Genomic DNA, 23,190 nt, shown 5'->3' on the forward strand with positions numbered 1-23,190 from the left:
TAAAAGGGCATTTAGCTCTTTTACTGCCCATCCCTAATCTAAATAAAACAAACCCTTAAAAAATCCTAAGTCTAACCAACAGGTTGGTACTCACGGTTCCTGAAGTCCGGCGGAGAAGGTCCTGTTCAGGGCAGTGAAGTCTTCTTCCAAGCGCAACCTCTTCTTCTTCCAGGAACATCCTACGCGGAGCAGAGCTGAAGACTGGCGACCCTGGAACTGCAGAACGGCAACCGCGGAGCCATGGAGCGTGGAGGATCCTCTTCGTACAATCTCCGCCATACACTGAATAGTGAATTCAAGGTACGCGATTAAAGATGGCGTCCCTTGAATTCCTATTGGCTGATTTGATTCTTCCAATTCAAATCAGCCAATAGGATGAAAGGTACTTAAATCCTATTGGCTGTTTAAATTAGCCAATAGAATGAGAGCAAGTGAAATTCTATTGGCTGATTTGAATAGCCAATACATTTTCACTTGCTTTCATCCTATTGGCTGATTTGAACAGCCAATAGGATTTGAGTAGCTCTCATCCTATTGGATGATTTGATATGGAAGAATCAAATCAGCCAATAGGAATTCAAGGGACGCCATCTTTAATCGCGTACCTTGAATTCACTATTCAGTGTACAGAGGAGATCGTACAAAGAGGATCCTCCACGCTCCATGGCTCCGCGGTCGCCGGTCTTCAGCTCTGCGGTCTTCAGCTCCACTCCGCGCAGGATGTTCCTGGAAGAAGAAGAGGTTGCGCTTGGAAGAAGACTTCATAGCCTGGAACAGGACCCTCTCCGCCGGACTTCAGGAACCGTGAGTACCAACCTGGGGGATAGATTTAGTATTTTTTAAGGTTTTTTTTTGGGGGGGGGGAATGTTTTATTTAGATTAGGGATGGGCAATGCCCAAACAAATGCCCTTTTCAGGGCAATGGGTAGTTTAGGTTTTTTAGTGTTAGGTTCTTTAATTTTGGGGGGTGGGGGGTTTAATGTTAGGTGGGACTTTGTATATTTTTTGTAAAAGAGCTGATTATCTTGGGGCAATACCCTGCAAAAAGCCCTTTTAAGGGCTACTGGTAGTTTATTCTTAGAATATGGGGTGTTTTTATTTTGGGGGGTCTTTTTTATTTTCATAGGGATTAGGTTTAATTTTGTTAAATTTGGTAATTTGATTTTTTATTTTCTGTAATGTTAGCTTTTTTTTATTTTTTGTAAACTTAGTTTTGTTTTATTTTTTGTAACTTTAGAATGCATTAGTTTAGGTAATATGGGTTTATTTAATGGGGTGTTAGGTTAGGGTGTGTTAGGTTATGGTTTGTTAGGTTAGGGTACTTAGTTATATAAAATAGGTTGTTTCTACAGCTGTAGTTTAAAAAATAATCAGACTTCCGTCTGGGCAGGCTTATCAACTAGTAATAATAATAAATGTTAAATTTAGTGTTTGTTATTTTTGGTAACTTATGGAGTTTTAGCTCAGAGGTGTAAGGGTTATGTGTTAGGTATTTAAGTAGTGTAGGGGTAGTTTGCATTGTTTGGTTGTGGCACTATAGGATTTAATAGGTTAGGGGTATTGGCAGTATAAGGGTTAAGTAGTGTAGGGGTGTTTGCGATGGGCTATTGGCGGTATAGGGGTTAAGTAGTGTAGTGGGTGTTTGTGATGGGCTATTTGCAGTATAGGGGTTAATAGATTAGGAAGTTTATTGTGGTGGGCTATTTTCGGTTTATGGGTTAATAGGTTAGGAAGTTTATTGTGATGGGCTATTGGCAGTTTAGAGGTAAGTAAGTGCAAAAGGGATCCTTTACTTTTCATTGTCAATGTCAGTGCCGATGCTGCTTGGAATATTTTGCCAGCATCACAACCCATTGCAATGTATAGTAAAACTCTCTCTGCGATACTGCCTTTAAAGAGTAATTCAGCACTTTTGAGTATTTCGCTGGCATTCTCCACATTGCATTGGATCCCTTAAGAATATATTGCCGCCTTGCAGCACTTTCGATCATCGTGCCTATGACAGAAGTTAATGCCTCACGATGTCCGAAATCCTGAAGTTTAGCGCGCATCGAGCTTTTGCAATTTTTTACTTTCACCTTGTAATACGCATGCTAACCTGGCCGCGTTAAAACGTTACTTTGAGTGTAGATAGCGGGCAAGTGAAAATTTGTTTATTTGTATACTACTTGTAATCTGTCCCAAAATGTTTTAATTGGCTCATCAATTTAAAAAACAAATGGAATCTGGTCCCTCCTGTTTTAATTCATGCTTGTAATCTGTAATAACACAAATATACATCTCTATTTATAGTGCAAACGGTAAGTTTTATTCCCTTAGAACGCAGGGGAAATGTTTATACTGTCAGGGTTTCCTGAATGATGAATTAAAAAAATTGCCCTACAAAGGAGACATAAAGAGAATACATACTTTAATACAATGAATAGAAATCAAAAGGTGGGAAAATGCTATATACAGTTTTTGTTGCAGGAATTCAGACTACTTTGCAGGTGTCTGCAATTGTACATATAAGCTATACTTTATATTATTTACCTGAATGTCTCTGTATGATAGAAGAAGGTTAATGACAATATCTGATGTTAGAAGCTCTGTATTGTCCATTCGTAATTTTATTCTGGTCAGTTCTTTTGCAAGTTCATCTCCTTGATATTTATCTCTGGCTTTTCGGATATCATTAAGTAGTGTTTCCTTGTAGTAGGTACTAATAATAAAGAATAAAAAAAAAGATCATTTAGATTTTGAACTTATTACAGAAAGCAATGCAACATAAGAATGATGTGTTTTTTTTTGCCATCAACTGCTTTTAAATGATCTCAAAGCATAATCCTTCACAAATTCATTATTTACTGTACAGTATCACAGTATCAGTCCCTAAACCCATTAACTATCCATTGCATAGGAGAAAACACAGATAATATATCAATCTAAATATATATATATGCTAATGTATGGGGTGATAGGGGTTATTTATTTCCACTAAATTTTGATAGTTGGGGAATATTACATGAGACATTTAACAGAAGCAGACTATTACTGCTGGCAGAAATACCATAATTAAAAGATACAGGAAAACTAAAATTGTTCTTTCGTGATTCATTTAGAGCATAACATTTTAAACAACTTTCCAATTTACTTCTTATTTCAATTTTGCGCAATTCTCTTGGTATCTTTTATTAAAGGAGCAGCAATTCACTACTGGGAACTAGCTGAACACATAAGTAAGCCAATGACAATAGGAATATATGTGCAACCACCAATCAGCAGCTAGGTCCCAGCTGCTGAGCCTACCTATGTATTCTTTTCAACCAAGCAAATTAGATAATAGAAGTAGATTGGAAAGTTGCTTAAAATTGCATATGCTATATAAATCATGAAAGAAAATTTTTAGTAACAGAAGTCACATAACAATAAAAAGCACATGTAATCATTAAAACATAATAAAAAAACATGATTCATAACTTTATAAATACTTTTCTTCAAGTTGCCCTTTTTAGATTTTACAACTAGAAAATGTGGAGTGCCCTCTGAAAAGGGCAGAGCAATCCTGCCCAACACATCCGCACCATATGCAACCCTAGCCAATCTTACCCCTTAAAATAACACTATGGGCATGCTGATCTACTTCCTGCATGACAGACAAGTGAGATAATTGTATCAATATCTGTAGAAAGACAGTCTTTGGGTCCAGGGGAAGTTTAATAAAATGCTTTACTGCAGTTCAGCAGGAAGTTGAGAATTGATGAGTTAGAGCTAAATTTTATACAGCAAGTTTTAATATGTTCTGTTAAAAAGGTATCAAAGTTAAGCAGCTGGAGTCTGAGTATATTGTACATTTAAAGCCACACTGAAAGCCGCTAATGGGTTTTGAGCCATACACCAAGAAGAGGATATGGAAGGGTTCACTGGCAAAGAATCAGTCTCAGGCATGGAAGAGATGAAAATAACAAATAATCATAAGCACAGACCTTCCCATGGCTGACAAACCAGAGGAGATGAAGATAAAATGGTTTCTGTACCTTACTTGGCGGAAAAGGCAGAGAGGTGAAAAACACAATTCTTCCAGGAGTAGCAGTTCCCTCACTTGCACAAATAATGAAAGTATTTCATGATGCTTGTGAAATAAAGCAGAATGAGATTTTTTTTTTCTTTCAAGGAGTCAATGTGAAGACGAAGGAATAGACAAATATGCCACAGGGTTGCGGATACTGGCAGCCACTTGGAAACCTTAGAAATATCAGAGACTCATTAATAAGGTACAGGATTGTATGTGGCACAAGATATTATAACCTCAGAGACCACCTGCTGAGAGAACTGGACTTAACTCTTTTTTTTTTTTTTACAACTAGATAGAGCTGCTGAGCTAAGACGAAGTTGAAAATTATAGAGAGAGTCCCAGCAGCTGTGCAGTGCCAGTCCATGGGATGGAATCATGGGACACGCTCAGGAAGAGTCACACTAGAATGCCAGTGACCACCAGTCAGGACAATAGAGTGCATGTATTGCTGGAAGCACCATGAGACACTGAAAGAGAAATGTAAAGGATGTCATAAAGCCAATCATTTCTTTACCTCAGTGCCATGTCCATTCACAACAATAAAAGCCAGTAGTAAAAGCAGTTTATAATGAAATAGAAGACTCAGAGAAATATGAAGACATTTTGGGTCTGATTTGGAACCAGCTTTTAAGATTTATGCAAGAAAACAGTAAACACATTTCCATGAGCTTAGTTTGCTACTATGATAATTGACCAGGAGGCAGTAAAAGTTCAGTTGGGTTGTTGAGCAGACTATAATGTCATACAAGCAAGTTTAGTGAAAGACAAAACAAAAATACGGCAATGTGATAAGATACTAAGGGGGTATAATAAGAGCACACTAAAACTAGTAGCGCTATGTAAACTGAAAATAACAAACACAATCAAAAGTTATTTTAGGCTGAGTTTGTGAACAAAGATATAGCCACCCAATACTGAGAAGTAAAGCAATATAAGCCATGAATCTGATCTCTTGGTGCAGCACCAGAATATCCTAAATGTGAGATGGTGACCGCACAGACGCCCCTGTGTGAGATAGTGACCACACAGACAGCCTGGGAGGGGCTGACCAGCTATCAATAAACAATATGTAGATATATTTCAATGAGCGGGCTGTCTAGCAGCAATAATGAAATTGGAAGTGGATGCTCTTGCACAGCCTAGACCTCCAAAAAGAAAGTTGCATGTGTTGTTACTCAAACCCATTCGACAAAAACTTACCAGTTTAGATTGTTACCCCTGTAGAGAGAAGCACAGACTGGATAAGTATGAAGGTAGGAAAAAAAAACATCAGAAAAGTTAAAGATGTGTGTTGACCTAAAGCCTTTCAACAGGGCTTTGGAACCATTATCCTTTACCAACAATTGATGGCATGCTGCAAGATCTAGCAAGAGCAAAGATATTTTAGGTATATGATTTAAAGAGTGGGTTTTGGCACACTGAATTAGAAGGAAAATCCAGTTATTTGGCCACAATTGCTACCCCTTTTGGCCGATACTGCTGGGTTTGAATGCCTATGGGTATCAGTCCTGCCCCAGGAAGTTTTTCAGCGTAAACTAAAAATCCTGCATTGAAAGGGCTGCCAGCTATCTGGATAATTGCAGATCATATTCTGATTGTAGGAGGAGATATACAGGTGGAAACCATTCAGAATCATGAATGAAAGTTGAGAAAATTGTTAGATCGTTGTAGAGAAAGGATCATTAAACTAAACCCAGAAAAATTCTAGCTAAGGAAAAACAGAAGTGCAGTATATTGGTCACTTATTGTCAGACAAAGGACTTCAGACAGACCCAAGCAAAGTAAAAGCCATTACTGAAATGTGCAGACCCAAGGATTTTATTTTTGGGGATTGTTAGCTATCTATCTATCAAGGTTTTGCGATAACTTCTCAGATGCAGGCGTACCACTGCGCCAACTAACCCAGAGGTTAGTATACACTTCTGAGCACTTCCCAGTCAAACACCTTGACATTTACCATATTCCCTTTAAAAAAAAAACATAATTTATGCTTACCTGATAAAAAAAAATTCTCTTGTAGTGTATCCAGTCCACGGATCATCCATTACTTGTGGGATATTCTCCTTCCCAACAGGAAGTTGCAAGAGGATCACCCACAGCAGAGCTGCTATATAGCTCCTCCCCTCACTGCCATATCCAGTCATTCGACCGAAACAAGACGAGAAAGGAGAAACCATAGGGTGCAGTGGTGACTGTAGTTTAATTAAAATTTAGACCTTCCTTAAAAGGACAGGGCGGGCCGTGGACTGGATACACTACAAGAGAAATAAATTTATCAGGTATGCATAAATTATGTTTTCTCTTGTTAAGTGTATCCAGTCCAAGGATCATCCATTACTTGTGGGATACCAATACCAAAGCTAAAGTACACGGATGATGGGAGGGACAAGGCAGGAACTTAAACGGAAGGAACCACTGCCTGTAGAACCTTTCTCCCAAAAACAGCCTCCGAAGAAGCAAAAGTGTCAAATTTGTAAAATTTTGAAAAGGTGTGAAGCGAAGACCAAGTCGCAGCCTTGCAAATCTGTTTAACAGAGGCCTCATTTTTAAAGGCCCAGGTGGAAGCCACAGCTCTAGTAGAATGAGCTGTAATCCTTTCAGGGGGCTGCTGTCCAGCAGTCTCATAGGCTAAGCGTATTATGCTCCGAAGCCAAAAGGAGAGAGAGGTTGTCGAAGCTTTTTGACCACTCCTCTGTCCAGAGTAAACGACAAACAGGGCAGATGTTTGACGAAAATCTTTAGTAGCCTGTAAGTAAAACTTCAAGGCACGGACAACATCCAGATTATGCAAAAGACGTTCCTTCTTTGAAGAAGGATTAGGACACAATGATGGAACAACAATCTCTTGATTGATATTCCTGTTAGAAACCACCTTAGGTAAAAACCCAGGTTTGGTACGCAGAACTACCTTGTCTGAATGAAAAATCAGATAAGGAGAATCACAATGTAAGGCAGATAACTCAGAGACTCTTCGAGCCGAGGAAATAGCCATCAAAAACAGAACTTTCCAAGATAAAAGTTTAATATCAATGGAATGAAGGGGTTCAAACGGAACTCCCTGAAGAACTTTAAGAACCAAGTTTAAGCTCCACGGGGGAGCAACAGTTTTAAACACAGGCTTAATCCTAACCAAAGCCTGACAAAATGCCTTGACGTCTGGAACTTCTGCCAGACGCTTGTGCAAAAGAATAGACAGAGCAGAGATCTGTCCTTTTAAAGAACTAGCTGATAAGCCTTTGTCCAAACCCTCTTGGAGAAAGGACAATATCCTAGGAATCCTAACCTTACTCCATGAGTAACTCTTGGATTCACACCAATAAAGATATTTACGCCATATCTTATGGTAGATTTTCCTGGTGACAGGCTTCCGAGCCTGTATTAAGGTATCAATGACTGACTCGGAGAAGCCAGGCCGTGATAGAATCAAGCGTTCAATCTCCATGCAGTCAGTCTCAAAGAAATTAGATTTGGATGATTGAAAGGACCTTGTATTAGAAGGTCCTGCCTCAGAGGCAGAGTCCATGGTGGAAGAGATGACATGTCCACTAGGTCTGCATACCAGGTCCTGCGTGGCCACGCAGGCGCTATCAGAATCACTGATGCTCTCTCCTGTTTGATTTTGGCAATCAGTTGAGGGAGCAGAGGAAACTGTGGAAACACATAGGCCAGGTTGAAGAACCAAGGAGCTGCTAGAGCATCTATCAGCGTTGCTCCCGGGTCCCTGGACCTGGATCCTTAACAAGGAAGCTTGGCGTTCTGGCGAGACGCCATGAGATCCAGTTCTGGTTTGCCCCAACGATGGACCAGTTGAGCAAACACCTCCGGATGGAGTTCCCACTCCCCCGGATGAAAAGTCTGACGACTTAGAAAATCCGCCTCCCAGTTCTCTACGCCTGGGATGTGGATCGCTGACAGGTGGCAAGAGTGAGACTCTGCCCAGCGAATAATCTTTGAGACTTCTTAAATCACTAGGGAACTCCTGGTTCCCCCTTGATGGTTGATGTAAGCCACAGTCGTGATGTTGTCCGACTGAAATCTGATGAACCTCAGTGTTGCTAACTGAGGCCAAGCTAGAAGAGCATTGAATATTGCTCTTAACTCCAGAATATTTATTGGGAGGAGTTTCTCCTGATGAGTCCACAATCCCTGAGCCTTCAGGGAGTTCCAGACTGCGCCCCAACCTAGAAGGCTGGCATCTGTTGTTACAATCGTCCAATCTGGCCTGCGAAAGGTCATACCCTTGGACAGATGGACCCGAGAAAGCCACCAGAGAAGAGAATCTCTGGTCTCTTGATCCAGATTTAGTAGAGGGGACAAATCTGAGTAATCCCCATTCCACTGACTTAGCATGCATAATTGCAGCGGTCTGAGATGCAGGCGCGCAAATGGCACTATGTCCATTGCCGCTACCATTAAGCCGATTACTTCCATGCACTGAGCCACTGACGGGCGTGGAATGGAATGAAGGACACAGCAAGCATTTAGAAGTTTTGATAACCTGGACTCCGTCAGGTAAATTTTCATCTCTACAGAATCTATAAGAGTCCCTAGGAAGGAGACTCTTGTGAGTAGTGATAGAGAACTCTTTTCCACGTTCACTTTCCACCCATGCGACCTCAGAAATGCCAGAACTATCTCTGTATGAGCCTTGGCAATTTGAAAGCTTGCGCCTGTATCAGGATGTCGTCTAGATACAGAGCCACCGCTATGCCTCGCGGACTTAGAACCGCCAGAAGTGAGCCCAGAACCTTTGTAAAAATTCTCGGGGCAGTGGCCAACCACGAAAGGAAGAGCTACAAATTGGTAATGCCTATCTAGAAAGGCAAACCTAAGGAACCGATGATGATCTTTGTGAATCGGTATGTGAAGGTAGGCATTCTTTAAGTCCACTGTGGTCATGTACTGACCCGCTTGGATCATGGGTAGGATGGTCCGAATAGTTTCCATTTTGAATGATGGAACTCTGAGGAATTTGTTTAAGATCTTTAGATCCAAGATTGGTCTGAAGGTTCCCTCTTTCTTGGGAACCACAAACAGATTTGAATAAAATCCCTGTCCTTGTTCCGTCCGCGGAACTGGATGGATCACTCCCACTACTAGGAGGTCTTGCACACAGCTTAGGAATGCCTCTTTCTTTATCTGGTTTGCTGATAACCTTGAAAGATGAAATCTCCCTTGTGGAGGAGAAGCTTTGAAGTCCAGAAGATATCCCTGAGATATGATCTCCAACGCCCAGGGATCCTGAACATCTCTTGCCCATGCCTGGGCGAAGAGAGAAAGTCTGCCCCCCACTAGATCCGTTTCCGGATAGGGGGCCTTTCCTTCATGCTGTCTTGGGGGCAGCAGCAGACTTTCTGGCCTGCTTGCCCCTGTTCCAGGACTGGTTAGGTTTCCAGGCCTGTCTGGAATGAGCAACAGTTCCCTCTTGTTTTGAAGCGGAGGAAGTTGATGCTGCTCCTGCCTTGAAATTTCGAAAGGCACGAAAATTAAACTGTTTGGCCTTTGATTTGGCCCTGTCCTGGGGAAGGGTATGACCCTTGCCTCCAGTAATGTCAGCAATAATTTCCTTCAAGCCAGGCCCGAATAAGGTCTGCCCCTTGAAAGGAATGTTGAGTAATTTAGACTTTGAAGTCACGTCAGCTGACCAGGATTTAAGCCATAGCGCCCTACGCGCCTGGATGGCGAATCCGGAATTCTTAGCCGTTAGTTTAGTCAAATGAACAATGGCATCAGAAACAAATGAGTTAGCTAGCTTAAGCGTTCTAAGCTTGTCAATAATTTCATTCAATGGAGCTGTCTGGATGGCCTCTTCCAGGGCCTCAAACCAGAATGCCGCCGCAGCAGTGACAGGCGCAATGCATGCAAGGGGCTGTAAAATAAAACCTTGTTGAATAAACATTTTCTTAAGGTAACCCTCCAATTTTTTATCCATTGGATCTGAAAAAGCACAACTGTCCTCAACCGGGATAGTGGTACGCTTTGCTAAAGTAGAAACTGCTCCCTCCACCTTAGGGACTGTCTGCCATAAGTCCCGTGTAGTGGCGTCTATTGGAAACATTTTTCTAAATATAGGAGGTGGGGAAAAGGGCACACCGGGTCTATCCCACTCCTTGCTAATAATTTCTGTAAGCCTTTTAGGTATAGGAAAAACGTCAGTACACACCGGCACCGCATAGTATCTATCCAGCCTACACAATTTCTCTGGAATTGCAACTGTGTTACAGTCATTCAGAGCAGCTAATACCTCCCCAAGCAATACACGGAGGTTCTCAAGCTTAAAATTAAAATTAGAAATCTCTGAATCAGGTTTCCCCGAGTCAGAGATGTCACCCACAGACTGAAGCTCTCCGTCCTCATGTGCTGCATACTGTGACGCAGTATCAGACATGGCTCTAACAGCATTTGCGCGCTCTGTATCTCTCCTAACCCCAGAGCTATCGCGCTTGCCTCTTAATTCAGGCAATCTAGATAATACCTCTGACAGGGTATTATTCATGATTGCAGCCATGTCCTGCAAGGTAATCGCTATGGGCGTCCCTGATGTAATTGGCGCCATATTAGCGTGCGTCCCCTGAGCGGGAGGCGAAGGGTCTGACACGTGGGGAGAGTTAGTCGGCATAACTTCCCCCTCGACAGAACCCTCTGGTGATAATTCTTTTATAGTTAAAGACTGATCTTTACTGTTTAAGGTGAAATCAATACATTTAGTACACATTCTCCTATGGGGCTCCACCATGGCTTTCAAACATAATGAACAAGTAGGTTCCTCTGTGTCAGACATGTTTAAACAGACTAGCAATGAGACTAGCAAGCTTGGAAAACACTTTAAAACAAGTTTACAAGCAATATAAAAAACGTTACTGCGCCTTTAAGAAACACAAATTTTCCCAAATTTTGAAATAACAGTGAAAAAAAACATAATTTATGCTTACCTGATAAATTTATTTCTCTTGTAGTGTATCCAGTCCACGGATCATCCATTACTTGTGGGATATTCTCCTTCCCAACAGGAAGTTGCAAGAGGATCACCCACAGCAGAGCTGCTATATAGCTCCTCCCCTAACTGCCATATCCAGTCATTCGACCGAAACAAGCCGAGAAAGGAGAAACCATAGGGTGCAGTGGTGACTGAAGTTTAATTAAAATTTAGACCTGCCTTAAAAGGACAGGGCGGGCCGTGGACTGGATACACTACAAGAGAAATAAATTTATCAGGTAAGCATAAATTATGTTTTCTCTTGTTAAGTGTATCCAGTCCACGGATCATCCATTACTTGTGGGATACCAATACCAAAGCTAAAGTACACGGATGATGGGAGGGACAAGGCAGGAACTTAAACGGAAGGAACCACTGCCTGTAGAACCTTTCTCCCAAAAACAGCCTCCGAAGAAGCAAAAGTATCAAATTTGTAAAATTTTGAAAAGGTATGAAGCGAAGACCAAGTCGCAGCCTTGCAAATCTGTTCAACAGAGGCCTCATTTTTAAAGGCCCAGGTGGAAGCCACAGCTCTAGTAGAATGAGCTGTAATTCTTTCAGGGGGCTGCTGTCCAGCAGTCTAATATGCTAAATGGATTATACTCCAAAGCCAAAAAGAAAGAGAGGTTGCCAAGGCCTTTTGACCTCTCCTCTGTCCAGAGTAAATAACAAACAGGTGAGATGTTTGGCGAAAATCTTTAGTAGCCTGCAAGTAAAACTTCAATGCACGGACTACGTCTAGATTATGCAAAAGACGTTCCTTCTTTGAAGAAGGATTAGGGCATAATGATGGAACAACAATCTCTTGATTGAAACCACCTTAGGTAAAAACCCAGGTTTTGTACGCAGAACTACTTTATCTGAATGAAAGATCAGATAAGGAGAATCACAATGTAAGGCAGATAACTCCGAGACTCTTCGAGCCGAGGAAATAGCCATCAGAAAAAGAACTTTCCATGATAGAAGTTTGAAATCAATAGAATGAAGGGGTTCAAACGGAACCCCTTGAAGAACTTTAAGAACCAAATTTAATCTCCATGGGGGAGCAACAGGTTTAAACACAGGCTTAATTCTAACTAAAGCCTGACAAAATGCCTGAACGTCTGGAACTTCTGCCAGACGCTTGTGTAAAAGAATAGACAGAGCAGAAATCTGTCCCTTTAAAGAACTAGCTGATAGTCCTTTGTCCAAACCCTTTTGGAGGAAGGACAATATCCTAGGAATCCTAACCCTACTCCATGAGTAATTCTTGGATTCACACCAATGAAGATATTTACGCCAAATCTTGTGGTACATTTTGCTGGTGACAGGCTTCCGTGCCTGTATTAAGGTATCAATTACTGACTCGGAGAAGCCACGCTTTGATAGGATCAAGCGTTCAATATCCATGCAGTCAGTCTCAGAGAAAGTAGATTCGGATGATTGAAAGGACCTTGTATTAGAAGGTCTTGTCTCAGAGGCAGAGTCCATGGTGGAAAGGATGACATGTCCACTAGGTCTGCATACCAGGTCCTGCGTGGCCACGCAGGCGCTATCAATATCACCGATGCTCTCTCCTGTTTGATTTTGGCAATCAGACGAGGGAGCAGAGGAAACGGTGGAAACACATAGGCCAGGTTGAAGAACCAAGGCGCTGCTAGAGCATCTATCAGTGCCGCTTCTGGGTCCCTGGACCTGGATCCATAACAAGGAAGCTTGGCGTTCTGGCGAGACGCCATGAGATCCAGTTCTGGTTTGCCCCAACGGAGAACCAATTGAGCAAACACCTCCGGATGGAGTTCCCACTCCCCCGGATGAAAAGTCTGACGACTTAGAAAATCCGCCTCCCAGTTCTCTACCCCTGGGATATGAATCGCTGATAGGTGGCAAGAGTGAGTCTCTGCCCAGCGAATTATCTTGGAGACTTCTGACATCGCTAGGGAACTCCTGGTCCCCCCTTGATGGATGATGTAAGCCACAGTCGTGATGTTATCCGACTGAAATCTGATGAACCTCAGTGTTGCTAACTGAGGCCAAGCTAGAAGAGCATTGAATATTGCTCTTAACTCCAGAATATTTATTGGGAGGAGTTTCTCCTCCTGAGTCCATGAACCCTGAGCCTTCAGGGAGTTCCAGACTGCACCCCAACCTAGAAGGCTGGCGTCTGTTGTTACAATGGTCCAATCTGGCCTGCGAAAGGTCATACCTTTGGACAGATGGACCCGAAATAACCACCAGAGAAGAGTATCTCTGGTTTCCTGATCCAGATATAGTAGAGGGGACAAATCTGTGTAATCCCCATTCCACTGACTGAGCATGCATAATTGCAGCGGTCTGAGATGCACTCGCGCAAATGGCACTATGTCCATCGCCGCTACCATTAAGCCGATTACTTCCATGCACTGAGCCACCGTGGGGCGCGGAATGGAGTGAAGAACACGGCAAGCATTTAGAAGTTTTGATAACCTGGACTCCGTCAGGTAAATTTTCATTTCTATAGAATCTATCAGAGTCCCTAGGAAGGAAACCCTTGTGAGAGGAGATAGAGAACTCTTTTCTTCGTTCACTTTCCACCCATGCGACCTCAGAAATGCCAGAACTATCTCTGCATGAGACTTGGCAATTTGAAAGCTTGACGCCTGTATCAGGATGTCGTCTAGGTAAGGAGCCACCGCTATGCCTCGCGGTCTTAGAACCGCCAGAAGTGAGCCCAGAACCTTTGTAAAAATTCTTGGGGCTGTAGCCAACCCGAATGGAAGAGCTACAAACTGGTAATGCCTGTCTAGAAAGGCAAACCTCAGGAACCGATGATGATTCTTGTGGATCGGAATGTGAAGGTAGGCATCCTTTAAGTCCACTGTGGTCATGTACTGACCCTCTTGGATCATGGGTAAAATGGTTCGAATAGTTTCCATCTTGAATGATGGAACTCTGAGGAATTTGTTTAGGATCTTTAGATCCAAAATTGGTCTGAAGGTTCCCTCTTTTTTGGGAACCACAAACAGATTTGAATAAAACCCCTGTCCTTGTTCCGTCCGCGGAACTGGATGGATCACTCCCATTACAAGGAGGTCTTGCACGCAGCTTAGGAATGCCTCTTTCTTTATCTGGTTTGCAGATAATCTTGAAAGTTGAAATCTCCCTTGTGGGGGAGAAGCTTTGAAGTCCAGAAGAGATCCTGAACATCTCTTGCCCACGCCTGGGCGAAGAGAGAGAGTCTGCCCCCTACTAGATCCGTTGTTGGATAGGGGGCCGCTCCTTCATGCTGTCTTGGAGGCAGCAGCAGGCTTTCGGCCTGCTTGCCCTTGTTCCAGGACTGGGTAGGTTTCCAGGCCTGCTTAGATTGAGGAAAAGTTCCCTCTTGTTTTGAAGTAGAGGGAGCTGATCCTGCACCTGCCTTGAAATTTCGAAAGGCACGAAAATTAGACTGTTTGGCCCTTGATTTGGCCCTGTCCTGAGGAAGGGTATGACCCTTACCTCCAGTAATGTCAGCAATAATTTCTTTCAAACCAGGCCCGAATAAGGTCTGCCCCTTGAAAGGAATGTTAAGTAATTTAGACTTTGAAGTCACATCTGCTGACCAGGAATTAAGCCATAGCGCCCTACGCGCCTGGATGGCGAATCCGGAATTCTTAGCCGTTAGTTTAGTCAAATGAACAATGGCATCAGAAACAAATGAGTTAGCTAGCTTAAGTGTTCTAAGCTTGTCAATAATTTCAGTCAATGGAGCTGTATGGATGGCCTCTTCCAGGGCCTCAAACCAGAACGCCGCCGCAGCAGTGACAGGCGCAATGCATGCAAGGGGCTGTAAAATAAAAACCTTGTTGAATAAACATTTTCTTAAGGTAACCCTCTAATTTTTTATCCATTGGATCTGAAAAAGCACAACTGTCCTCAACCGGGATAGTGGTACGCTTTGCTAAAGTAGAAACTGCTCCCTCCACCTTAGGGACTGTCTGCCATAAGTCCCGTGTAGTGGCATCTATTGGAAACATTTTTCTAAATATAGGAGGTGGGAAAAGGGCACACCGGGTCTATCCCACTCCTTACTAATAATTTCTGTAAGCCTTTTAGGTATTGGAAAAACATCAGTACTCACCGGCACTGCATAGTATTTATCCAGCCTACACAATTTCTCTAGCACTGCAATTGTGTCACAGTCATTCAGAGCAGCTAATACCTCCCCAAGTAACACACGGAGGTTCTCAAGCTTAAATTTAAAATTAGAAATCTCTGAATCAGGTCTCCCCGATTCAGAGACGTCACCCACAGACTGAAGCTCTCCGTCCTCAGGTTCTGCATATTGTGACGCAGTATCAGACATGGCTCTTACAGCATCTACGCGCTCTGTATCTCGTCTAACCCCAGAGCTATCGCGCTTGCCTCTCAATTCAGGCAATCTGGCTAATACCTGTGACAGGGTATTATTCATGATTGCAGCCATGTCCTGCAAAGTAATCGCTATGGGCATCCCTGATGTACTTGGGGCCATATTAGCGTGCGTCCCTCGAGCGGGAGGCGAAGGGTCCGACACGTGGGGAGAGTTAGTCGGCATAACTTCCCCCTCGACAGACCCCTCTGGTGACAATTCTTTTATAGATAAAGACTGATTTTTACTGTTTAAGGTGAAATCAATACATTTAGTACACATTCTCCAATGGGGCTCCACAATGGCTTTTAAACATAATGAACAAGTAGTTTCCTCTGTGTCAGACATGTTTGTACAGACTAGCAATGAGACTAGCAAGCTTGGAAAACACTTTAAACAAAGTTAACAAGCAATATAAAAAACGTTACTGTGCCTTTAAGAGAAACAAATTTTGGCAAAATTTGAAATAACAGTGAAAAAAGGCAGTTACACTAACTAAGGCCTAGATTTAGAGTTCGGCGGTAGCCGTCAAAACCAGCGTTAGAGGCTCCTAACGCTGGTTTTGGCCGCCCGCTGGTATTTGGAGTCAGTGATTAAAGGGTCTAACGCTCACTTTACAGCCGCGACTTTTCCATACCGCAGATCCCCCTACGCCATTTGCGTAGCCTATCTTTTCAATGGGATCTTTCTAACGCTGGTATTTAGAGTCGTTTCTGCAGTGAGCGTTAGAGCTCTAACGACAAGATTCCAGCCGCCTGAAAAAAGCAGGAGTTAAGAGCTTTCTGGCTAACGCCGGTTTATAAAGCTCTTAACTACTGTACCCTAAAGTACACTAACACCCATAAACTACCTATGTACCCCTAAACCGAGGTCCCCCCACATCGCCGCCACTCGATTAAAATATTTAACCCCTAATCTGCCGACCGCCACCTACGTTATACTTATGTACCCCTAATCTGCTGCCCCTAACCCCGCCGACCCCTATATTATATTTATTAACCCCTAACTTGCCCCCCACAACGTCGCCGCAAGCTACTTAAAATAATTAACCCCTAATCTTCCGACCGCAAAGCGCCGCCACCTACGTTATCCCTATGTACCCCTAATCTTCTGCCCCTAACATCGCCGACCCCTATGTTATATTTATTAACCCCTAATCTGCCCCCCACAACGTCGCCGACACCTACCTACACTTATTAACCCCTAATCTGCCGAGCGGACCTGAGCGCTACTATAATAAAGTTATTAACCCCTAATCCGCCTCACTAACCCTATCATAAATAGTATTAACCCCTAATCTGCCCTCCCTAACATCGCCGACACCTACCTTCAATTATTAACCCCTAATCTGCCGACCGGAGCTCACCGCTATTCTAATAAATGTATTAACCCCTAAAGCTAAGTCTAACCCTAACACTAACACCCCCCTAAGTTAAATATAATTTTTATCTAACGAAATAAATTAACTCTTATTAAATAAATGATTCCTATTTAAAGCTAAATACTTACCTGTAAAATAAATCCTAACCTAAGATATAATTAAACCTAACACTACCCTATCAATAAAATAATTAAATAAACTACCTACAATTACCTACAATTAACCTAACACTACACTATCAATAAATTAATTAAACACAATTGCTACAAATAAATACAATTAAATAAACTATCTAAAGTACAAAAAATAAAAAAGAACTAAGTTACAGAAAATAAAAAAATATTTACAAACATAATAAAAATATTACAACAATTTTAAACTAATTACACCTACTCTAAGCCCCCTAATAAAATAACAAAGACCCCCAAAATAAAAAATTCCCTACCCTATTCTAAAATACAAAAATTACAAGCTCTTTTACCTTACCAGCCCTGAACAGAGCCCTTTGCGGGGCATGCCCCAAGAATTTCAGCTCTTTTGCCTGTAAAAAAAAACATACAATACCCCCCCCCCCAACATTACAACCCACCACCCACATACCCCTAATCTAACCCAAACCCCCTTAAATAAACCTAACACTAATCCCCTGAAGATCTTCCTACCTTGTCTTCACCATCCAGGTATCACCGATCCGTCCTGGCTCCAAGATCTTCATCCAACCCAAGCGGGGGTTGGCGATCCATAATCCGGTGCTCCAAAGTCTTCCTCCTATCCGGCAAGAAGAGGACATCCGGACCGGCAAACATCTTCTCCAAGCGGCATCTTCTATGTTCTTCCATCCGATGACGACCGGCTCCATCTTGAAGACCTCCAGCGCGGATCCATCCTCTTCTTCCGACGACTAGACGACGAATGACGGTTCCTTTAAGGGACGTCATCCAAGATGGCGTCCCTCGAATTCCGATTGGCTGATAGGATTCTATCAGCCAATCGGAATTAAGGTAGGAATTTTCTGATTGGCTGATGGAATCAGCCAATCAGAATCAAGTTCAATCCGATTGGCTGATCCAATCAGCCAATCAGATTGAGCTCGCATTCTATTGGCTGTTCCGATCAGGTCTTCAAGATGGAGCCGGTCGTCATCGGATGGAAGAACATAGAAGATGCCGCTTGGAGAAGATGTTTGCCGGTCCGGATGTCCTCTTCTTGCCGGATAGGAGGAAGACTTTGGAGCACCGGATTATGGATCGCCAACCCCCGCTTGGGTTGGATGAAGATCTTGGAGCCAGGACGGATCGGTGATACCTGGATGGTGAAGACAAGGTAGGAAGATCTTCAGGGGATTAGTGTTAGGTTTATTTAAGGGGGTTTGGGTTAGATTAGGGGTATGTGGGTGGTGGGTTGTAATGTTGGGGGGGGGGGTATTGTATGTTTTTTTTTACAGGCAAAAGAGCTGAAATTCTTGGGGCATGCCCCGCAAAGGGCCCTGTTCAGGGCTGGTAAGGTAAAAGAGCTTGTAATTTTTGTATTTTAGAATAGGGTAGGGAATTTTTTATTTTGGGGGTCTTTGTTATTTTATTAGGGGGCTTAGAGTAGGTGTAATTAGTTTAAAATTGTTGTAATATTTTTCTTATGTTTGTAAATATTTTTTTATTTTCTGTAACTTAGTTCTTTTTTATTTTTTGTACTTTAGATAGTTTATTTAATTGTATTTATTTGTAGCAATTGTGTTTAATTAATTTATTGATAGTGTAGTGTTAGGTTAATTGTAGGTAATTGTAGGTAGTTTATTTAATTATTTTATTGATAGGGTAGTGTTAGGTTTAATTATATCTTAGGTTAGGATTTATTTTACAGGTAAATTTGTAATTATTTTAACTAGGTAACTATTAAATAGTTCTTAACTATTTAATAGCTATTGTACCTGGTTAAAATAAATACAAAGTTACCTGTAAAATAAATATTAATCCTAAAATAGCTATAATATAAATGTAATTTATATTGTAGCTATATTAGGATTTATTTTACAGGTAAGTATTTAGCTTTAAATAGGAATCATTTATTTAATAAGAGTTAATTTATTTCGTTAGATAAAAATTATATTTAACTTAGGGGGGTGTTAGTGTTAGGGTTAGAATTAGCTTTAGGGGTTAATACATTTATTAGAATAGCGGTGAGCTCCGGTCGGCAGATTAGGGGTTAATAATTGAAGGTAGGTGTCGGCGATGTTAGGGAGGGCAGATTAGGGGTTAATACTATTTATGATAGGGTTAGTGAGGCGGATTAGGGGTTAATAACTTTATTATAGTAGCGCTCAGGTCCGCTCGGCAGATTAGGGGTTAATAAGTGTAGGTAGGTGTCGGCGACGTTGTGGGGGGCAGATTAGGGGTTAATAAATATAACATAGGGGTCGGCGATGTTAGGGCAGCAGATTAGGGGTACATAGGGATAACGTAGGTGGCGGCGGTTTACGGAGCGGCAGATTAGGGGTTAAAAGTGTAATGCAGGGGGCAGCGATAGCGGGGGCGGCAGATTAGGGGTTAATAAGTGTAAGGCTAGGGGTGTTTAGACTCGGGGTACATGTTAGGGTGTTAGGTGCAGACGTAGGAAGTGTTTCCCCATAGGAAACAATGGGGCTGCGTTAGGAGCTGAACGCTGCTTTTTTGCAGGTGTTAGGTTTTTTTTCAGCTCAAACAGCCCCATTGTTTCCTATGGGAGAATCGTGCACGAGCACGTTTTTGAGGCCGGCCGCGTCCGTAAGCAACTCTGGTATCGAGAGTTGCATTTGCGCTAAATATGCTCTACGCTCCTTTTTTGGAGCCTAACGCAGCATTTGTTTGAACTCTCGATACCAGAGTTAAATTTATGGTGCGGCCAGAAAAAAACCCGCGGAGCGTTAACAGCCCTTTTACCGCCGAACTCTAAATCTAGCCGTAAGTTTTTACAGTGTATGTAACAAGTTAGCAGAGCATTGCACCCACTTGCAAATGGATGATTAACCCCTTAATACAAAAAACAGATTAACAAAATGAAAAATATGTTTTTTAAACAGTCATAACAACTGCCACAGCTCCTACGTTTGAAGCCTTTTGAGCCCATCAGAGATGTCCTATAGCATGCAGGGGACTGCTGAGGGAAGCTGAATGTCATAGTTTGTAATTTTAACTGCACCAACTGTAACTTTTATACTATAACAGTGGAAAGCCTCTGTTTCTAGGCAAAAATAAAGCCAGCCATGTGGAAAAAACTAGGCCCCAATAAGTTTTATCACCAAAGCATATATAAAAACGATTAAACATGCCAGCAAACGTTTTATATTACACTTTTATAAGAGTATGTATCTCTGTTAATAAGCCTGATACCAGTCGCTATTAAATCACTGCATTTAGGCTTAACTTACATTAATCCGGTATCAGCAACATTTTTCTAGCAAGTTCCATCCCGCACATACCTTATTGCAGGAAAACCTGCACGCCATTCCCCCTCTGAAGTTACCTCACTCCTCAGAATATGTGAGAACGGCAATGGATCTTAGTTACTTCTGCTAAGATCATAGAAATCACAGGCAGATTCTTCTTCTAATGCTGCCTTTGATAAAACAGTACACAACGGTACCATTTAAAAATAACAAACTTTTGATTGAAGTTAAGAAACTAACTATAATACACCACTCTCCTCTTACTACGTCCATCTTTGTTGAGACTTGCAAGAGAATGACTGGATATGGCAGTTAGGGGAGGAGCTATATAGCAGCTCTGCTGTGGGTGATCCTCTTGCAACTTCCTGTTGGGAAGGAGAATATCCCACAAGTAATGGATGATCCGTGGACTGGATACACTTAACAAGAGAAACATAATTTATGCTTACCTAATAAATTCCTTTCTCCTGTAGTGTAGTCAGTCCACGGGTCATCATTACTTCTGGGATATTAACTCCTCCCCAACAGGAAGTGCAAGAGGATCACCCAAGCAGAGCTGCTATATAGCTCCTCCCCTCTACGTCACACCCAGTCATTCGACCGAGAACCAAACGAGAAAGGAGAAACTATAGGGTGCAGTGGTGACAGGAGTATAATTTAAAAATTTAGACCTGCCATAAAAAACAGGGCGGGCCGTGGACTGACTACACTACAGGAGAAAGGAATTTATCAGGTAAGCATAAATTATGTTTTCGCCTGTTAAGTGTAGTCAGTCCACGGGTCATCATTACTTCTGGGATACCAATACCAAAGCTAAAGTACACGGATGACGGGAGGGACAGGCAGGATCTTTATACGGAAGGAACCACTGCCTGAAGAACCTTTCTCCCAAAAACAGCCTCCAAAGAAGCAAAAGTGTCAAATTTGGAAAATTTGGAAAAAGTATGAAGAGAAGACCAAGTTGCAGCCTTGCAAATCTGTTCAACAGAGGCCTCGTTCTTAAAGGCCCAAGTGGAAGCCACAGCTCTAGTGGAATGAGCTGTAATTCTTTCAGGAGGCTGCTGTCCAGCAGTCTCATAGGCTAAACGTATTATGCTACGAAGCCAAAAAGAGAGAGAGGTAGCAGAAGCTTTTTGACCTCTCCTCTGTCCAGAAAAAACGACAAACAGGGAAGAAGTTTGGCAAAAATCTTTAGTTGCCTGCAAATAAAATTTCAGGGCACGGACTACATCTAGATTGTGCAGAAGTCGTTTCTTCTTTGAAGAAGGGTTAGGACACAATGATGGCACAACAATCTCTTGATTGATATTCTTGTTAGTGACAACCTTAGGCAAAAACCCAGGTTTAGTACGCAGAACTACCTTATCTGAATGAAAAATCAGATACGGGGAATCACAATGTAAGGCTGATAACTCAGAGACTCTACGAGCCGAGGAAATAGCCATCAAAAACAGAACTTTCCAAGATAACAGCTTGATATCAATGGAATGAAGGGGTTCAAACGGAACACCCTGCAAAACGTTAAGAACTAAGTTTAAGCTCCATGGTGGAGCAACAGTTTTAAACACAGGCTTAATCCTGGCCAAAGCCTGGCAAAAAGCCTGAACGTCTGGAACTTCTGACAGACGTTTGTGTAAAAGAATGGACAAAGCTGAGATCTGTCCCTTTAAGGAACTAGCAGACAAACCCTTTTCTAAACCTTCTTGTAGAAAAGACAATATCCTAGGAATCCTAACCTTACTCCATGAGTAACTCTTGGATTCGCACCAATGTAAGTATTTACGCCATATTTTATGGTAAATCTTTCTGGTAACAGGCTTCCTAGCCTGTATTAAGGTATCAATAACCGACTCCGAAAAACCACGCTTTGATAAAATCAAGCGTTCAATTTCCAAGCTTCAGAGAAATTAGATTTTGATGTTTGAAAGGACCCTGAATTAGAAGGTCCTGTCTCAGAGGCAGAGACCAAGGTGGACAGGATGACATGTCCACTAGATCTGCATACCAGGTCCTGCGTGGCCACGCAGGCGCTATCAGAATCACCGATGCTCTCTCCTGTTTGATCCTAACAATCAATCGAGGAAGCATCGGGAAGGGTGGAAACACATAGGCCATCCCGAAGGTCCAAGGTGCTGTCAAAGCATCTACCAGGACTGCTCCCGGGTCCCTGGACCTGGACCCGTAACAAGGAAGCTTGGCGTTCTGGCGAGACGCCATCAGATCTATCTCTGGTTTGCCCCAAAGTCGAAGTATTTGGGCAAAGATCTCCGGATGAAGTTCCCACTCCCCCGGATGAAAAGTCTGACGACTTAGGAAATCCGCCTCCCAGTTCTCCACTCCAGGAATGTGGATCGCTGACAGGTGGCAAGAGTGAGACTCTGCCCAGCGAATTATCTTTGATACTTCCATCATCGCTAGGGAGCTTCTTGTCCCTCCTTGATGGTTGATGTAAGCTACAGTCGTGATGTTGTCCGACTGAAACCTGATGAACCCCCGAGTTGTTAACTGAGGCCAAGCCAGAAGGGCATTGAGAACTGCTCTCAATTCCAGAATGTTTATTGGAAGGAGACTCTCCTCCTGAGTCCATGATCCCTGAGCCTTCAGGGAATTCCAGACAGCGTCCCAACCTAGTAGGCTGGCGTCTGTTGTTACAATTGTCCAATCCGGTCTGCTGAATGGCATCCCCCTGGACAGAGGTGGCCGAGAAAGCCACCATAGAAGAGAATTTCTGGTCTCTTGATCCAGATTCAGAGTAGGGGACAAATCTGAGTAATCCCCATTCCACTGACTTAGCATGCACAATTGCAGCGGTCTGAGATGTAGGCGTGCAAAGGGTACTATGTCCATTGCCGCTACCATTAAGCCGATTACCTCCATGCATTGAGCCACTGACGGGTGTTGAATGGAATGAAGGACACGGCAAGCATTTTGAAGCTTTGTTAACCTGTCTTCTGTCAGGTAAATCTTCATTTCTACAGAATCTATAAGAGTCCCCAAGAAGGGAACCCTTGTG

At 42.5% G+C, this 23,190-nt stretch overlaps 1 protein-coding gene across 3 annotated transcripts in view; it reads right to left on the minus strand.

Annotated features, from left to right (window-relative positions):
- MAP3K15 (mitogen-activated protein kinase kinase kinase 15) overlaps positions 1-23,190 on the minus strand; it is a 551,607-nt gene that overhangs the window by 294,534 nt on the left and 233,883 nt on the right. For all 3 annotated transcript variants that reach the window (XM_053706395.1, XM_053706394.1, XM_053706393.1), the window contains one exon: positions 2,533-2,701. In XM_053706395.1, the coding sequence (XP_053562370.1) occupies positions 2,533-2,701 (169 nt within the window). The remainder of the gene's footprint in view (positions 1-2,532; positions 2,702-23,190) is intronic.

The sequence above is a fragment of the Bombina bombina genome, chromosome 3, assembly GCF_027579735.1.
Source record: "Bombina bombina isolate aBomBom1 chromosome 3, aBomBom1.pri, whole genome shotgun sequence".
NCBI classification, from domain to species: Eukaryota; Metazoa; Chordata; class Amphibia; order Anura; family Bombinatoridae; genus Bombina; species Bombina bombina.